The following is a 20445-nucleotide window of genomic DNA, read 5'->3' on the forward strand; positions in this document are numbered from 1 at the left end:
CCGATATGGTATCTCATTTGGTGCAATTAGCAGCCACGTGTTATTTTACAACTTGTACTTGCATGAGATGTAAACCGTGAGAAACGCTGTCCATTGCTTGATCAATAGCCTCAGTTTATAAAGTGATTGCAGAATACACAGTGTTTGCAGCGCCCCGGCCTGGTGGAGAGAAAATCAGACACCGTATCACACAACACTGACTCTGCTGTTGGAAAGTCTTCAGATCTTCCAATTATTTAATGAATTTAACAATCACAATAAAGGGATATTTCACCACATTTTTCAACTGCTCTCTGAATTTAGTTTGTGTCACGGCATAAATACAAGTGTTTGTGCAGCAACTCAGGAGCTGGAGCATGAATCCTATTTCTTGTATAAAGCCATGTAGATATACAGAATAATACCCTAAATAATATATCCGGTTGCATATAGAAAACACCATATACAGCGCCCATAACAGTATAAAGTTTCCTGAGATAACAAACAGTAAAATGATGGACTTCCTTCTGCTCTCCATCTCTGGGTCTCTGGGATTCTCCCCACTGCTGTTGCCTCGGAGTCTCCTGCGGGCTCTGCTGGCCACTGAAATGTGCCTGACGGTTAAGGCATTGAGCAGTAGAATCAGAACAAATGGGACCCCCGGAGTGAGGATATAATAAAGGAGTTCGATTGCTGCCCACACACGTGAATACAGAAAATTTAGTGTTACATCACAAAACCAGGGTTCATTGACAAGCATATACCGACCCGTGAACATAAAGTACCAGAAAGTATTCTTCAAACAGCTCAGCACAGTCACTGTTCCGAGAACCACAGCCGCCGTTCTCTTCGTGCAATATTTAGTTTTCAGCTTTTGGCAACAAATGGCCACAAATCGATCAAAGGTGAAAGTGACGGTGAACCAGACAGAACAGTCTGTGGCTGCGAAAAGCAGGACGGCGTGGATGTTACAGACGGGAATGGACCGTTTCACGAATTGAAAGTGAAACATATAAGCAATCGGAATCTGCCTGAGTATCAGATCGGTGATAACGACCAGTAGATCCGCCTCTGCCATCGCCACCAGGTAGCGAGTGACACATTTCGAGAGACCGCACTTTCCCCGAGACATGATCAGAATCGTCAATAAATTAACTGTAAGGAAAAGAAATAAACAATGAAATTATGTATCAGGCTGGGACCCCCTGTAAATATTAGTGCCTTCTCTTGACCCCTGTAAATATCAGTACCGTCTCTGGATTCCTGTAAATCTTAGTGCCGTCTCTGGATCCCCTGTAAATATTAGTACCGTTTCTAGATCCCGTGTAAATATTAGTACCGTCTCTGGATCCCCTGTTAAAATTAACACCATCTTGGATTCCTTGTAAAAAATCGTACTGTCTCTTGATCCCCTTTAAATATTAGTACCATCTCTGGATCCCCTGTAAATATTAGTACTATCTCTTGATCCCACTGTAATAATTATTACCGCCTCTGGGTCAACTCTAAATATTAGTTCTGACTCTGCATCGCCAGTAAATATTAATACCTTCTCTATATCATCCTGTAAATATTAGTATCATCTCTGGACCCACTGTAAATATTATTACCGTCTCTGGATTCTATGATTCTATGATATACCAGACTAGACCCATCATAAATATTAGTACCATCTCTGTATCCCCTGTAATTATTACTGCCGTCTCTGAACACAATGTAAATATTACTACCGTCTCTGGACCCAATGTAAATATTAGTAACATCTCTGGATATTCCTTCAATTGTAGTACTATCTCTTGATCCCCTGTAAATATTAGTTTCATCTGTGGGTCCCCTGTAGATATTAGTACCGTCGCTGGATCCCTTGTAAATATTAGTAACGTCACTGGACACACTGTAATTATTGGTACCATCTCCGGATCCACTGTAAAGAGTAGTACCACCGCTGGATTCCCTGTGAATATTCGTACCGTCTCTGGATTCCCTGTGAATATTCGGACCGTCTCTGGACTACCTGCAAATATTAGTACCATCTCTGGATCCCCTGTCAATTATAGTTCTGTCCCTGGATCGCCTGCTAATATTAGTACCGTCTCTGGATCCCTTGTAAATATTGCTACCATCTCTGGACCCCCTGTAAATACTGAAACACCCCAAGGACACAATGTAACTGAAATCTCACATCCAAAAAACCTGCGTGAATATATTTCCCACTCCTGTTCTCCGTATCAATATATCTCCCATCGCGGGTACCGCCATTAAATTTTAAACTGGATATAGATGCTTACCAGGCGCACCAACAGCAACGAATGTTGGACAGGGAATAACAAGAACAGTAATAAAGTGAAAGATGTTTCATAGAATTAATAACTGGATACAGAGACTTACCAGGAACACCAACAGCAACGAGGAGAGGATAATAAATTACTTTTATCCCCATAAGCGCATAAAATATCCACCACTCTATTGATATGGAATCATAATCGTCATGCAGATATTGAAAAACCCAGAATGGACTGTACCAATCTATGGTTCTAAGATGCCGACCCATTGTTGTAACATTCCAATCTATTATTCTCAGATTCCGACCCATTGTTGTAATATTCCAATCTATTATTCTCAGATTCCGACCCATTGTTGTAACATTCCAATCTATTGCTCTCCGATTCCGATCTATGCTTTCCCTTTCTGTAGAGCCGCTGATCTCTGTTAGTGCCGGAGGTGATGCACCCCCTGACACTATGGGAGAACATGTTGCAAGTAGTCGATTATTTATAGCAGAGAGAAACACTTCAGTGACACAATCAGGGCCCATGGAGACTGATATTAATTACAATCGCTGAACAAACAGATTCAGTTAATAACTTTAAATCCAACAAATTTTATATCACAACATATATTTAACCAAATATTACACAGATGGAAAGCTCAAAGCCCAGTATATTATTTTCATAAATGTTTGAAAGAACCGAAACTATGAGACCTGCAGTCTGACAGCACGGATGTGAAGCGAGAGCAGCTTCATTTACATATTGCAGATTATTTCCGAATGAAATCCTTTAGTTTCAGAGAGTTTCTAACCAATTCTCAAGGGTTGGGCTTACACTGAGATGGAGACTGAACCATTTTACCAGTCAGTTTGGAGACCATCCCGTGAATATTGGTACAATCTCTCGATACCTTGTCAATATCGGCAAGCCTATGGACCCTCTTGTAAATATTGGTACAGTCTTTGGAACTATCTGCAAAAAATGGCACTGTCTTTGGATTCTACTGTAAATATTCGCATAGTCTATGGATTTCCCTGCAAATATTCCTACAGACAATGATATAGGCTCTGGATACTTCGAAAAATATAGTTTGGTTACTGCGATTTCTGACACAGTCTGTGGACTGTATAAGTATGTTTGCTGTCTAGTATGCCTGTAAATATTGAATCACTCCCACGGACCCCGATAAATGCTGACATAATCTGGGTACATCTTGAATGTCTATGGTCCCTGGTACCGCTGCAAATATCGACTCACTCTCACAGACCCCGAGATATACTGATACAGTTTGGCAACTCCCCGAATGTCTACAGCCCTTAGTACCCCTTTATATATTAACCCACTCTCACAGATCCGCGGACATACGGACACAATACGGGGATCCCTCTATACCTACAGCCCTTAGTACTCCTTTATATATTAATTCACACTCACAGACCCCTGTAAATACTGACATTGTCTGGGTTCAGCTTGATAGTCTACAATCCCTGGCACCCCTGCAAATATTGAATCACTCCCACAGACTCCTTTAAATACTGACATAATCTGGGTACATCTTGAATGTCTATAATCCCTGGTGCCGCTGTAAATATCCACTCAATCTCACAGATCCCTGTAATACTGACGTAGTCTGGGTACAGCCTGAATGTGTACATGCCTGAGTAACCTTTTATATATTAACTCACTCTCACAGACCCCTGTACATACTGACACAATATGGGGACTCACTGAGTGTCTACAGTGCTTGTTAACCCTTTATATATTAACCCGCTCTCACAGGTCCGCGTACATACGGACACAATAAGGGGGCTCCCTGTGTACCTTCAGCCCTTAGTACCCCTTTATATATTAACCCACTACAACAGACCCCGGTAAATACTGACACAATCTGGGGACTCCCTGAATGTCGATAGCCCATTGTACCCCTTTGTATAATAACCCACTCTCACAGACCCCTGTAAATACTGACACATTCTGGGGACTCCCTGAATGTCTATAGCCAATTGTACTTCTTCATATATTGATTCACGCTCACAGAACCCTGTACATTCTGACGCAACAACAACAAAATCAACTTGCATTTATATAGCTCCTTTAAGGTCGTAAAACGTCGCTAGGCGCTTCACAGGAGAGATTATCAAACAAAATTTGACACCGAGCCACATAAGGAGAGATTAGAACAGGTGACCGAAAGCTTGGTCAAAGAAGTGGGTTGTAAGGAGCGTCTTAAAAGAGGAGAAAGAGGAAGAGAGGCGGAGAGGTTTAGGGAGGGAATTCCAGGGCTTAGGGCCTAGCTTGCTGGAGGCACGGCCACCAATGGTGGGGCGATTACAATCAGGGATGTGGAAGAGGCAAGAATTAGAGGTACACAGCAATCTCTGAGGGTTGTAGGGCTGGAGGAAGTTACAGAGATAAGGGCGAGGCCATGGAGGGATTTAAAGACAAGGATGCGAATTTTAAAATCGAGGCCTTCCCGGACCTGGAGCCAATGTAGGTCAGCCAGCTCAGGAGTGATGGTGGAACGGGACTTGGTCCGAGTTAGCATACAGGCAGCAGAGTTTCGGATGTACTCAAGTATATGGAGGTAGGAAGATGGGAGGCCCCCAGGAGTCCATTGGAATGATCAACTCTGGAGGTAACCAAGGCATCAATGAGGGTTTCAGCAGCAGATCAGCTGACGCAGGGGCGGAAACGGGCAATGTTACGGAGTTGGAAGTTGGCGGCCTTGGTTCTGGAGTGAACATGTGGTCGGAAGCTCATTTCAGGATCAAATAGGACGCCAATGTTGCGGACAGTCTGGCTCAGCCTCAGACAATGGACAAGGAGAAGGATGGAGTCGGTTTCTAGGGAACGGGGTTTGTAGCAGGGACCAAAGACAATGGCTACAGTATTACCAATATTTAGTTGGAGGAAATTTTTGCTCATCCAGTACTGGAGGTCGGACAAGCATTGTGACAAATCAAAGAGAGTGAAGGGGTCGAGAGAGGTGGTGGTGAGGTAGAGCTGGGTTTCATCAGCGTACATGTTGAATCTGATGTGTTTACGGATGATGTCGCTGAGGGGCAGCATGTAAACGAGAAATAGAAGGGGGCCAAGGATGGAACCTTGTTGAACTCCAGAAGTAATGGTGCTGGAGCTTGAAGAGAAGACATTGCTGGTGATTCTCTGGCTACGACTGAATAGTTAATAATGGAAGCAGGCGAGCGCAGTCCCACACAGCTGGACGACGGAGGAGAGGCGCTGAAGGAAGATGGTGTGGTTAGCGTGTCAAAGGCTGCAGACTGGTCGAGACAGATCCATTCAGCTCATAAACAGACACGAGCACTCCTACACAGAGGCTGCGAGCTCCTACACAGATCCAAACTGCTCCTAAGCTTACCCAGATGACTCCAACACAGTCCCACTAAGCTGGATGAGAGACGAGAGACGTTGGGGGAGGATGGTGTGGTCAACCGTATCAAAGGCTGCAGACTGGTCGAGGCAGACCCATTCAGTTCCTACACAGATCCAGACTGCTCCTACACAGACTTATGGGGATCTTACAATGACCTATGGAGATCCTACATAGAGCCAGAAAGCTCCGGCCCAAGCCCAGACAACTGCCACCCAGACCCAGACAACTGCCACCCAGACCCGACAACTCATTTAGAGACCTATGGAGATCCTACACAGGCGAATGGAGATCTTACACAGAACCAGATACCTCCTCGGCAGACCCAGACATCACCACCACAGACCCAGATGTGTCGTAACGAGACGCAGTCACCGCCTACTGAGATGCAGACACGTCCTATCAAGACGCAGACATCTCCTACCCACAGGCAGCCTGTTCCAACCAGACGCAGACATCTCCCACCCAGACATCTGCTAGCAAATCGCAGACAGCTCCTCCACACAAGCAGATATCTCCTATTCAGGCGCAGACAGCTCCGATCCAGACACAGATAGCTCTTATCAAGACCCAGATAGCACCTACCTAGAGGCAGTCACCTCCCACCCAGACACAGATAGTTCCGACTCAGGCCCAGACAACTCCTTGCCAGTCCCAGAAAGCTCCTAGCCAGTCCCAGACAGCTCTTACCCAGAACCTGAGATCTCCTACACAAACCAATTCAACTCCTTTCAATGGCTCATTCAGCTTGTTTGACAGGCACAGACTACTCCTGGACAGACCCTTTCAACTCCAAGACAGACACAGGCACTAGTACACAGACGCAGCGAGCTCGTAAACAGATCCAGACTGCTCCAGCATGGACCTGTTGGGACAAATGGCCGGAGTCTGTGCTGTGCCGTACATTCTATGTAATCCTACTCAAACCCAGGCACTCCTACACAGACCCAGACAAACACTACACAGACCCAGTGAGCTCCTACACAGTCGCATAAAGCTCCTACCCAGTCCCAGACAGCTCATACCCAATCGCAGAAAGCTCCTACACAAACCCATCCAACTGGCACCCAGACCCAGACACTGCCACCCAAACCCAGACAACACCCACGCAGACCCAGGCAGCTCCTACTCAAACCTATGAAGTTCCTACGCAGACCTATGAAACTGCTAGACATACCCAGACACCTCCTGCACAGACCCAGACAAATGACACACAGCCCCAAGGCAACTGCCACACAGACCCAGGCAGTACATATGTAGAAGTATACAGCGCCAACACAGACCTACGGAGATTCTAGTCAGACCCAGACAGCTCTTACAGAGACACAGACGGCTCCTACTCAGACACTGTCGGCACCTACACGGACCCAGACAGTTCTTACACAGACATAGACGGCTCCAACGCAGACCCAGACAGCTCTTACACAGACACAGGCGGCTCCTACACATACCAAGACAGCTCTTATACAAACACAGACGGCTCCTACACAGAGTAAGACAGCACATATACAGACATAGACATCTCCAACACAGACCTATAGAGATCCCACACAGCCCCAGACAGGTCCTAAACAGACAGACTGTACCTACACAGACCCAAACGGCTCCTAAACAGATCCAGGCATCTCCAATCCAGAGGTAAAAGAGGGAACTATAGGCCAGTTACCCTGACATCATTAGTATAGAAAATGCTGGAATCTATTTTTAAGGGTGCAGCAACAGGGCACATAGGAAATCAGAATATGATTAGGCAGAATCAACACGATTTTATCCAGGTGAAATCGTGTTTGACATCTATTAGAGTTTATTGAGGGTGTAACTAGCAGGGTTGAAAAGGGGTAACCAGTGAATGTAGCACATTTAGATTTTCAAAAGGCATTCGATAAGTTGCCACGTAAGAGGTTGTTGCTCAAGATTAGAGCTAATAGGATTGCGGGTCATATATTAACATGGATAGAGGATTGGTTAATGAACAGAAAACAAAGAGTAGAAACAGAAATATAGAAAATTTACGGCATGGATGGAGGCGATTCGGCCCATCGTATCCGTGCTGGCATAAAAAGAGCCACTCAGACTAAGAGCACATGGAATCATAGAATTATAGAAAGGTTACAGCATGGAAGGAGGCCATTCGGCCCATCAAGTCTGCGCCTGCTCTATGCAAGAGAAATCCAGCGAGTCCTATTCATCCGCCGATAAATTTCTGAAAGTTGATAAATCAGCAGGGCCTGATAATCTGCATGCCAGAGTACTAAAAGAGGCAGGACTGTCGTATGAGAAGAGATTGGGTCGAATCGGCCTGTATTCACTCGAGTTTAGAAGAATGAGAGGGGATCTCATTGAAACGTATAAAATTCTGACAGGGCTAGACAGACTGGATGTAGGGAGGATGTTTCCCCTGGCGGAGGAGGGTCCAGAACGAGGGGTCACATTCTCAGGACAGGGTAGGAAATTTAGGACTGAGATGAGGAGAAATTTCTTCACTCAGAGGGTGGTGAACCTGTGGAATTCTCTACCACAGAAGCCTGTGGAGACCAAGTCACCGAATATATTTAAGAAGGAGCTAGATAGACTTCGAGATAAAAAAGGCATCAAGGGGTATGGGGAGAGAGCGGGAATATGGTACTGAGATAGAGGATCAGCCATGATCATATTGAATGGTGGAGCATGCTCGGAGGACCGAATGGCCAACTCCTGCTCCTATTTTCTATGTTTCTTTATTTCTATGTTTCTAACCCCGTAGCCCTGCAATTTTTTTGCTTTCAAGTACTGATCCAGTTCCCTTCTGAAGGCCACGATTGAATCTGCCTCCAACACCCCCGCGGGCAGTGCATTCCAGATCCTAACCATTCGCTGTGTTAAAAAAGTTTTTCCTCATGTCACTTTCGGTTCCTTTGCCAATGAACTTTAATCTATGTCCTCTGGTCCTTGACCCTTCTGCCAATGGGAACAGTTTGTCTCTATCTGCCCTGTCTAGACCCTTCATGATTTTGAATACCTCTTTCAAATCTCCTCCCAACCATCTCTGTTCCAAGGAAAACATCCCTAGCTTCTCCAGTCTATCCACATAACTAAAGTCCCTCATCCCTGGAATCATTCCAATAAATCTGTTCTGCACCGTCTCTAGTACACCCTTTCCTAAAGTGCGGTGCCCAGAACCGGACACGATACTCCAGTTAAGGCTGAACCAGTGTTTTATAAAGGTTTATCATCACTTCCATGATTTTGTACTCTATGCCTTTATTTATAAAGCCCAGGATCCAGTATGCTTTTTAACCACTTTCTCAACCTGCCCTGCCACCTTGAACGATTTGTGCACATATACCCCCAGATCTCTTTATTCCTGTACCCCTTTTAGAGTTGTGCCCTATAGTTTATATTGCCTCTCCCTCTTCTCCCTACCGAAATGTATCACTTCGCATTTTTCTTTGTTAAATTTCGTCTGAAACGTGTCCGCACACGCCAATAGCCTGTCTACAGCCTCTTGAGGTCTATTACTATCCTCCTCACTGTTTACTACCCTTCCAAGTTTTGTGTCATCTTTAAGTCATCCAAGTCATCCAAGTCCTAGTCATTAACATATATCAAGAGCTGCAGTGGTCCCAGCACCGGCTCCCGGGGAACACCACTGTACACCTCCCTCCAGTCCAAAAAATAACCTTTCACCACTACTTTCTGTTTCCTGTCCCTTAGACAATTCTGCATCCATGTTGCTGCTGCCCCCTTTATTTCATTGGCCGCAATCTTGATGTTAAGTCCCGCACGCGGCAATTTATCAAACGCCATTTGAAAGTCCAAATACACCACATCAACTGCATTGCCATCACCTACCATCTCTGTTACCTCATCAACAAACTCGATCAGGTTAGTTGTGCACTTGGTCCGTAGCCTTATAGGTTACGGCACGTCAGGCGCATATCCGGGTAATTATTAAATGTGATGATGTTATGTGCCTCTATCACCCTTTCAGGTACTGAGATCCAAACCACCACCACCCTCTGGATGGAAAAGAAAATCCTCAGCTCCCCTGTAATCCTTCTTCCAAACATTTAATCTATGTCCCCTGTTTTTTGACCTCTTTGCTAAGGGAAATAGGTCCTTCCTATCCACTCTATCTCGGCCGCTTATCATGAATACATCTCAATGGACTCTCCCCTCAGCCTCCTCTGTTCCAAAGAAAACAACCCCAGCCTCTCTATTCTTTCATTATAGCTAAAATTCTCCAGTCCTGGCAACACACTAGTAAACTTCCGCTTTACCCTCTCTGGTGCAATTACATCCTTCCTGTAATGTGGTGACCAGAAATGTACGCTGTCCTCAAGCTGTGGCCTAACTTATGTTCTATGCTGTTCTAGCATAATTTCCCTGCTCTAAAATTCTATGCTTCGGCTAATAAACGAAAGGAAATAACGGACGAACGGGTCATTTTCAGGCTGACTGATTCTAACTCTTGGGGTGCCGCAGGGTTCTGTGCTTGGGCCTCAGCTATTTACAATCTGTATTAATGACTTATTCGAAGGGACCGAGCGTAATGTATCCAAATTTGCTGACGATGCAAAGCTAGGTGGGAACGCAAGCTGTGAGGAGGAGACAAAGAGTCTGCAAAGGTTAAGTTAGTGGGAAAGAAGGTGGCAGATGGAGTGTAATGTGGGGAAATGTCAGGTTATTCACTTTGGGTGGAAGAATAGAACCACAGAATAACTGTAAAATTGTCAGAAACTATTAAATGTTAGTGTTCATAGAGATTTGGGTGTCCTGGTTCACGAAACACTGAAAGTTAACATACAGGTAGAGCAAGCAATTAGGAAGGCAAATGTTATGTTGACTTCTATTGCAAGGGGTTTGGAGTCAAAGAGTAAGGAAGTCTTGTTACAATTATAAAGGGCCCTAGTGAGACTGAAGTACTGTGTACAGTTTTGCTCTCCTTATCTAAGGAAGAATACACTTGCCCGAGGGACGGTACAACGAAGGCTCACGAGATTAATTCCTGGGATGAGAGAGTTGTCCTGTGAGGAGAGATTGAGTAGAATGGGCTTTTCTCTGTGGAATTTAGATGACTGAGAGGTGATCTCATTGAAACACATAAGATTCCAGCAGGGATTGACAGGGTAGATGCTGAGAGGATGATTCCCATGGCCTGGAGAGCCTAGATCTAGAGGGCATTGTTTCAGGATAAGGGGTCAAACATTAAGGACTGAGAGGAGTATGAATTTCTTCACTCAGAGGGTTGTGACTCTTTGGGATTCTCTACCCCAGAGGGCTGTGGATGCTGAGCCGTTGAGTATATTCAAGGCTGAGATCGATAGATCTATGGACTCGAGGGGAATCAAGGTATATGGGGATCGGGCTGTTAAGTAGAGTTGAGGTTGAAGATCAGCCATGATCTTGGTGAATGGCAATGCAGGGCAGGCTCGAGGGACCGTATCGCCTACTCCTGCTCCTATTTCTTGTGTTCTTATGAATGTGGAATAGGACTGGGCTGGAGAGGAGGTGATGCTGAGCTCATTGAACCGAGAGTGTGGAATAGGACTGGGCTGGAGAAGAGTGAATGGTCAGCTCATTGAACCGAGAGTGTGGAACAGGACTGGGCTGGAGAGGAGGTGATGTTCAGCTCATTAAACGGAGAGTGTGGAATAGGACTGGGCTCCAGAGGAGGGGATGGTCAGCTCATTGAACCGAGAGTGTGGAATAGGACTGCGCTGGAGAGGAGGGGATGGTCAGCTCATTGAACCGAGAGTGTGGAATAGGACTGCGCTGGAGAGGAGGGGATGGTCAGCTCATTGAATCGAGAGTGTGGAATAGGACTGGGCAGGAGAGGAGGGGATGGTCAGCTCATTGAACCGGGAGTTTGGCATAGGACTGGGCTGAAGAGGAGGTGATGGTCAGCTCATTGAACCGAGAGTTTGGAATAGGACTGCGCTGGAGAGGAGGGGATGGTCAGCTCATTGAACCGAGAGTTTGGAATAGGACTGCGCTGGAGAGGAGGGGATGGTCAGCTCATTGAACCGAGAGTTTGGAATAGGACTGTGCTGGAGAGGAGGTGATGGTCAGCTCATTGAACCGAGAGTGTGGAATAGGGCTGGGCTGGAGAGGAGGTGATGTTCAGCTCATTAAACGGAGAGTGTGGAATAGGACTGGGCTCGAGAGGAGGGCATGGCAGATCATTGAACCAGAGTTTGGAATAGGACTGGGCTGGAGAGGAGGGGATGGTCAGCTCATTGAACCGAGAGTATGGAACAGGATTGGGCTGAAGAGGAGGTGATGGTCAGCTCATTGAACCGAGAGTTTGGAATAGGACTGGGCTGGAGAGGAGGGGATGGTCAGCTCATTGAACCGAGAGCATGGAACAGGATTGGGCTGGAGAGGAGGAGATGGTCAGCTCAATGAACCGAGAGTGTGGAATAGGACTGGGCTGGAGAGGAGGGGATGGTCAGCTCATTGAACCGGGAGTTTGGCATAGGACTGGGCTGAAGAGGAGGTGATGGTCAGCTCATTGAACCGAGAGTTTGGAATAGGACTGCGCTGGAGAGGAGGGGATGGTCAGCTCATTGAACCGAGAGTTTGGAATAGGACTGCGCTGGAGAGGAGGGGATGGTCAGCTCATTGAACCGAGAGTGTGGAATAGGACTGCGCTGGAGAGGAGGGGATGGTCAGCTCATTGAACCGAGAGTGTGGAATAGGACTGGGCAGGAGAGGAGGGGATGGTCAGCTCATTGAACCGGGAGTGTGGCATAGGACTGGGCTGAAGAGGAGGTGATGGTCAGCTCATTGAACCGAGAGTTTGGAATAGGACTGCGCTGGAGAGGAGGGGATGGTCAGCTCATTGAACCGAGAGTTTTGAATAGGACTGTGCTGGAGAGGAGGTGATGGTCAGCTCATTAAACCGAGCGTGTGGAATAGGGCTGGGCTGGAGAGGAGGGGATCGTCAGTTCATTGAACCGAGAGTCTGGAATAGGATTGGGCTGGATAGGTAGGGAATGGTCAACTCATTAAACCGAGAGTGTGGAATGGGATTAAGCTGGAGATGAGGGGATGGTCAGCTCATTAAACCGTGAGTGTGTAATACGACTGGGCTGGAGAGGAGCGGATGGTCAGCTCATTGAACCCTGAGTGTGGACTTGGACTGGGCTGGAGATGAGGTGATGCTCAGCTCATTGAACCGTGAGTGTGGTATAGGATTGGGCTGGAGACAAGGGATCGGTCAGCTCATTGAACCGGGAGTGTGGAATAGGACTGGGCTGGAGAGGACGGGATGGTCAGCTCATTGAACCGAGAGTGTGGAATACGACAGGTCACCTCCCGCATCCTTCAGATGGCCGATCAGCTGGAGAAGTTCAAGAGCCGCATTTGTAAGACAACGCAGAAGGTATGTAAGGCCATGCAGATCAATCTGGACAATGTGACAGTCCAGGTGATTTCTGCAGCAGCAAGGGATCTGGTGGAGATTCCAATGGCGTCCGTTACTTCAGGAGTGACAACCATTACCGCTTCCAAGAATCACTGTTTGATGCCCTTCATAGCATCATATGTCAGGGCTCTCACAGCTTCATTTCAACAATTTGTTCTGTCTCACGCTGAACTTCAGCCCAACCGAACCCATTCCCAGCACTAATGACCTGCAATGAGTGGTTGGAGATTTCACTGTTTCTGATGACGTGGATAATGAGGTTGTGTCATTCCAGTGTGTGGTTCTGCACTGAACCCAGTAGGCATTGCATGTACAAGTGAGATGAGAGCAGAAACAGGTCCTGCAAGTATATTAACATCCCATTAGTCCAAGCCGCATTGCTGCTGCTGTGTTCGACCTGGCACAGAATGGCTGGAGGGAAGATAGTTTGCGGCTACATTGATAACAGGGATAACATTGAAATGTTATGTTCCTTATACCCAAGTTGACCGAGGCACCCACACATTGTATTGATACAGGGACAAAGTGTTTGACTATTCGAGATGTGGAATGTGACTTTACACTTTGGGCTGCTTGACAGATGGTCAGTGAGTTCAACCTGGAGTGAACGTGCTGAGCGCCCCGGATCAGGTCGGAGGCTGGTGGGAACACTTTGTGGATTATTAGGGATCCAATATAACTTCGACATGGCGGAATTACAGGCGGCAGCGCATCGGCCGTCCATTTTACATTCCGTGACTTCAATGGAAAGGAGAATTGAGTGGGATGTATAATGGACGGCTCATCCACGACCGACTGTGTTGTGTCCTGGTCGAAGTTGAATTTTACTCCCATTATTTCTGAGTTGCTTTTACCAGGGTTTTCAGTCATTCCACGTTTAGAATCTGCTTCTTTAGTAACTACAGGACTGACACAACTGGCCGAGTAGCGGGGTGGGGAAATCTCGGGCCCAAGGACGGGTTTCTTCTATTCCAGTCGGTTTAAATTAGTTGGCAGAAAATAAAGCGCTTCGGCCATGTTGCTGAAAGATGGGCCCTCGCTGAGAGTGCGCTCATCGCTGGGAGCGCCCGTCCGTGGAATCAGTCCTGACATCAACAGCACTTACAGAAAGAAATTGTTCCATCACAAGCTGCCCTCTGGTAGACTGTGCACACAATCGCAGGGTATCACGTCGCACACTATTTACTCCCATGAATTACAGAATTCAATGCTCTGTAAAAAAAAACTGGGGGTGAAATTGGCCTCGGGCAGTGGTGCAAAATGATCGATAGTCAATCAGGAGAGCATTTTGTTGTTGGTCCCGATTATCATAACAATTGACATCAATTGAAAAGGAAATCTGGAGGATTGTAAAAGGGGCTGCTGATTCGTTACCGCCCGTTTTACACTGCAGCCCGAGACCAATTTATGCCCGAGGGATCACAAAGCTTTCCACAGCTCATGTCTGGTCTGCTGTAGACCAATTTATACCCGAGGGATCACAAAGCTTTCTACAGCTTATGTCTTGTCTGCTGTGGACCAATTTATGCCCTAGGGATCACAAAGCTTTCTACAGCTTATGTCTTGTCTGCTGTGGACCAATTTATGCCCTAGGGATCACAAAGCTTTCTACAGCTCATGTCTGATCTGCTGCAGACCAATTTATACCCTAATATTCACAAAGCTTTCCACAGCTCATGTCTGGTCTGCTGCAGACCAATGTATACCCTAATATTCACAAAGTTTTCCACTGCTCATGCCTGGTCTGCTGTAGACTAATTTATACCCTAGGGATCACACAGCTTTCCACAGCTCATGTCTGGTCTGCTGTCGACTCATTGGGGTAGATTATGAATTTGTGCGATCGTGCAAAACGGGTGATAGCGAATCCACAGCCGGTTTCACATCTCTCCCCATTTTTATTTCCATTGCCTTCAATGAAATAAAATTGTTGAGATGTGAAAGGGGCAGTCGATTCACTCTCACCCGTTTTACTCCATCGCACATGTCACAATCTACCCCATTGACGGAGATCGATTGCCATGATTAATCACGAACTCCATTATGGTTGCATGGAACTAGATGGACCTTGCTCATTTTTTATCCAGAATTCTTATGTTCTTCCGAGGTGATATTTATATATAATTCCATTTTATCTGCGCTTTCAGTCCCCTACACCCTATTATTCCACATCTGCTCCCTGAGGTGATTTTTTAATATTTAAGTCCTTCTTTATTATCCCTTCTTCATGTTTTGCCACACTCCCAGCGATCCGGAATTTGCTGTTTAAAACTGAATTGCCAATTTCAGACCCGAGCTCCGGGTGTTTTTCCTTGTGTCCCTCCAGAAGTCATATGTAGATTTAAATCTTTACTGATTCCCAGTATTAGATCCTTCTACTAATTTATTCGCTCTCTTATTCCTGAGGTGATTTTCATACTTTATCTCTGCACATTCCGTATCTGCAGGAAATTCCCAGTCTATCTCCTGAAGTGTTCGTGGCCAGTTTCAGGTCTTCTCTGCATGTTATTTCCTTTTTCCCTTCCTATGGTGATTTATGTCCTTAAATTATTTATGTTTGTTCCCCAGTTTCAGATCGTCTCTCCATGTTTCCTCTCTCTCCTTCCGGAGGAGGTTTATTTTATATTTAATTATCTGTACCAATGTATAGCACAATCTATAATATAATAAGAATAATAGGTTAAGTATACAAAAGTAAATATTAATGTAAAATGAGAATGTATTCTGTCTGATAGAGGCACTGCATGGTTTAGATTAGGTCGTTAGGATTCCATAGGGGAAGGTAAAGTAAGGAGAAGCTGTCAGGTTAATGCAATTTAAGAAGCACCAAAGGTTTTGTGTAAAAATTATAGCCAGTTTGGAGACAACATGTCTATGTTTAAGCTGTTATTATTCTATTAAAGTGTGATGTTTATGAACATGTAAAATTATCTCATCTTCTCGATGAGGAAAACATACATTCCAGTCAGAGCTTGTTACGGTGAGAGACAGGGAAGTGCTTCATTTGCTGTTCCTGTTAATTCACTGTTACACTTTAGTTAAAGATTCAAACTGAGTGAGAATGTCACTAGCTGCCGTTTAACTCAAAGACAGCGGTGCAGTGAAGGAATTAAACACCAAAACGTGAACTTCTGCGACAAAATGGATTAACATTTGGTATTTCGACGTAATGCTTATGGAAAAGGAAGGACAGACATTCGGAGAAAAGTAAAATCGACCCTTTTGTGCAGAGAATGCAATGCTTGCGTCTATTAAATAGATCAGCGTAAGATTGGATTCAATCTGAATATAGTTATGATCTGGGATTTGGTTTATTTCTCCATTATTCATATCTTCTTTAAACTGAAACATTAACATTATTTTAACAGTAACAGAGCAGGAGAGTGCTGTGGGGCCTTTTCCAGTTTAGTAACACTGCAGAAGGGGTATGGATGCATTGTGATTTATTACAAAATGTAGCAGGTTTTATATATACATACAGGGAAAGTTAGACATGGTACTGATGTAGGACTAAAAAGGTGCAAAGTGATTTTTCAATTTAACTTGGGGCAATGCCTTTTTATCTCCTCAAAGTTTAATTTTATATTTAAATTAATGGGCTCTTTTTCCGAAAGAAGCTTCAGACACAAACCGTAGCCTTATAGAGAAAACAATCATTTATTAATAATACGCTACAAAAATTGGCATTGGGATTGAAACTACATCATGGGTTTAGAATTGCTTTACCAATAATAAAACAACACATTCTGAATTCCCAAAATGCACAACTGTTTGGAAAGCAGATGTCTATCGAGGCATCAAGCCGTGAAGCAGCGAGCAGTCATGAAGATTTCAGGTGAGGCGTTGCTGTCAGGAAGCGAAAGACGAGATTAAAGCAGTCGTGGTGGATCTGTGCCTCTCCTCACTCAACTTCTGCCCAGCTTTTAAATATATTTTTAACACAGAACCACACCTCTGGGGCAGTGGCTTATCAACAATAGGATCCTACAAATACAACCCATGATTGATTGATACTTCACTTGTTTTGTCTTTGTGTCTACAACATAACCACATGAAGTCAGCAGGTGTTCAAACCTCCTGCAGCCCTCCTGGAATGGTTCTTTTTGCTATGGTGATCTGTCCTCTCCCATGTGGTATTTTACAATGTGCCATTAACAACTCTTGTAACAGTCCTTCCACTTTTTAAGAGTCCTTTTCCTCGAGACATGATGAAGGCAATTTGGTATCAGGCTTTCATTTATCACATGAATGTTTACCACTGAGAGCAGCTGGGAAAACTCCTGCAATAAATAATGGGCAGGGTCATGTACACAAGACTAAGTGACTTTGTTGTGCAGCCTCCAGGCATCACCTCTAGAATTGGCAAAATTAAATCTAAAATTGTGTTCACCCAGAACAAACATGAACAGCTTCATCTGCTGCTGTTCTGCTCGTTAGCACTCACACACTCCAGGCAGATTATACAGTTTGTTTATTTGTTGAATGTTTTCTGTGTTCTATTGTCACTCCTGTCTCTACCCTCTTGTCCCTTTGTATGTTTATCCGTCTTTCACTGTGTTGTTCTCTGTGAATATGGTTTATTTTCTGTGCGTTTTTCTATCTTGTTATTTCCACTTCTACTTTAATTTCTGTCTCTCTGTCACTGTTTATGTCTCTATCTTTTTCTATCTGTTACTCTTGGATTTTTTTCTATGCGCCTCTCTCTCTCTTCATGTCGCTTCGTGTCTTCTCTGTCTTTTTTTACATCTGCCTCCCTGTCACTCTCTCTCGTTGTTTCTCTCCCTCTGGCTTCATCCGCCATTTTGTATTTCAACCTCTGTTTCCGTATCCTTCTCTCTCTTTCTATTTGCCTCTGTCTATCTCTGTCTTTGTTTCTCTCTGTGTATCTACTTTTTCATTTTCTTTCCCTCTATCTGTTTCTTATTCCTTCCTTTTTCATCTGTCTTTGTTTCATTCTGTTTATTTCCCACTCTCTCCAACTCTGATTATGTCTATTTCTTTCTCTCTGTTGCCAGTTGAGTTCGCGATCTCTTCTTTGCATCTGTTTCTGTATTTCATTCCATTTTTTCTATTTCTGTTTTAAACTTTGGATTTCGCCTCCTCGCTCCGGTTTTCTACGGCTTGCCGACCTTTCGATTCCTCTTTCTCTCTTTTTACGTCTTATACTCTCCTGCACTGTCTCTCTCTCAGTCTCTAGTTATTTTGGTTTGATTTCTTTTGTCTATTTACCTCTCCGCTTCTACCTTAGGAACATAGGAATACGCAAAGGCCATTTAGCCCCTCGAGCCTGTTCCACCATTCATTGAGATCATGGTAGATCTGTGACTTTACTCCGAATACCCGCCTTCGCCCCATATCCCATAATGCCTTTGGTTAACAAAAATCTATCAATCTCAGGTTTAAAATTAACAGTTGACTTGGCATCAGCTGCCGTTTGTGGAAGACATTTCCAAACTTCCACCACTCTTTGCGTGTAGAAGCGTTTTCTAACTTCACTCCTGAAAGTCCTAGCTCTAATTTTTAGGCGATGTCCCCTCGTCCTAGACTCCCCAACCAGCGGAAATAGCTTCTGTCTATCTACCCTATAATTTCCCCAAATATATTGAAAACGTCGATGAAAACACCCCTAAATATTCTAAATTCCAGAGAATACAACCCTAGTTTGTGTTATCTCTCCTCGTAATTTAACCATTGGATTCCGGTTATCATTCTGGTAAATCTACACCGCACTCCCTCCAAGGCCAATATATCCTTCCTAAGGTGCGGTGCCCACAACTGAACACAGTATTCCAGGTCTGGTCTGACCAGAGCTTTATATATTTGTTGCATCACTTCTACACTCTTGTATTATAGTCCTCTAGATAAAAAGGCTAGCATTACGTTAGCCTTTATGGTAAAGTTCTATACCTGTCCATTACATTTTCATGATCTATGTACATGGACCCCTAAGTCTCTTTGGACCTCCAGTGTTTCGAGTTTTCACCATGTAGAAAGTACTCTGGTATCTTTTTATGTACAAAGTGAATAATCTCACACTTGTCTACATTGAAATCCATTTGCCACAGTTTTGCCCAAATGACTGCAATTCTTTTCATTGTCTCTCTCGTTCCATCCATGTCTGGGCTCCCCTTTCTATCTCTCTCTCGATATATAATTTGCTTTCTTTCTCGCTTTATTTTTCTCTCCTTCGCTGTCTAACTCTGTGTCTGCCACTCTTTGTTTATATCTTTCTTTCACAAACTCACTTCCTCCCTTTTATGTGCATCTGTCTTAATTGTCATTGTTTCTTTTAATCGTTACATTTCTTTTGTCGTTTTTGCCTCTCTCCGTGTCTTTCATTCTATTTTTATTTTTGTCTCCCTCCACATCACTGCTTTTCTCTAGCCCACTTTCTGCCTTCACTTTGTCTCATCACTTCTTTCTTTTCACTTTCTGACTTTTTTCTGACAATCTCTGTTTTGTTTCTCAGTCTATATCTCTATCTGTCTTTAAGTCTTTGCAGTTGTCTCGCATTTTGTTTCTCTATTTTTACCTTTCTCCTCCTCAGCCACTATCTATACTTTTTCATTTTCCATTCAATTCCATTCTATTTCTCTCATCCCTTATGTCTCTCTCTATTCCTGGCTTTGACTCTTCCATTCCCTCACTCTCTCTTTCTATCTGCCTCTATTAGTATGTCTGTCTCCCTGTCTAACTCTGTTTCCTCCTTTTCATGACTCTCTCCCTCTCTATCTTCTTTCTCTCTCTCCCTTCCACACAAATACATGCAAACAAACACGCACACAAGCACAGACACACATATCCACTCTCCAGAAGCAGCAATGAATATCCTCCAGGGGTAATTCTACACAATGTAGTTACAGGATAGTAGTCGACTTCAGGGGGACATAGGCAGACTGGTGAAATGGGAAGACACGTGTCAGCTGAATTTTCTTGCAGAGATGATACATTTTAGATGGAAGAATGAGGAGTGGCTGTATAAAATTAATTATACAATTTTAAAAGGGTGCAAGAACACAGAGATAGGGGGGTGTATGTACATAAATCTTTGAAGGTGACAGGATAGATTGATAAGGCTCATGAACAGCAAACTGGGATCCTTGGCTTTATAAATGGAGCCAAAATGTATAAAAGCAAGGAATTTAAGCTAAGCCTTTAGAAATCACTGGTTGTGCCTCAGCTGTAGTATTGTGTCCAATTCTGGGCACCAGGCTTTAGGAAGAATGTCAAGGCCTTCCAGTGGGTGCAAAAGAGATTTACCAGAATGGTTCCAGGGATGAGGGAGTTCAGTTATATGGAGAGACTGGAGAAGCTGGAATTGTTATCCCTAGAGCAGAGTAGGTGAACGGGAGATTTAATGGAGCTGTTCAAAATTATGACGGGTTTCGATAGAGTCC

General features: G+C 44.5%; 1 protein-coding gene across 1 annotated transcript; it reads right to left on the reverse strand.

Moving 5' to 3' along the window:
• Positions 1-232: 232 nt before the first annotated feature.
• LOC137336054 (probable G-protein coupled receptor 139) lies at positions 233-2419 on the reverse strand. Its single transcript, XM_068001556.1, has 2 exons — positions 2368-2419; positions 233-1134 (listed from the first exon to the last, which is right to left on the reverse strand). Exons 1-2 carry the CDS (start codon positions 2417-2419, stop codon positions 233-235), a joined length of 954 nt encoding a protein of 317 aa, XP_067857657.1.
• Between the last annotated feature and the right edge of the window lie 18026 nt (positions 2420-20445).

This window comes from Heptranchias perlo, chromosome 20, assembly GCF_035084215.1.
Source record: "Heptranchias perlo isolate sHepPer1 chromosome 20, sHepPer1.hap1, whole genome shotgun sequence".
Classification (NCBI taxonomy): Eukaryota; Metazoa; Chordata; class Chondrichthyes; order Hexanchiformes; family Hexanchidae; genus Heptranchias; species Heptranchias perlo.

What these genes read in the sequence shown, in the direction of transcription:
- LOC137336054 (XM_068001556.1), bottom strand. Translation starts at nt 2,419, where the DNA reads ATGGGGATAAAAGTAATTTATTATCCTCTCCTCGTTGCTGTTGGTGTT. An exon ending in CGTTGCTGTTGGTGTTCCTG is followed by an intron (nt 1,135 to 2,367) that starts GTAAGTCTCTGT and finishes TTTTCCTTACAG; the next exon opens with TTAATTTATTGACGATTCTG.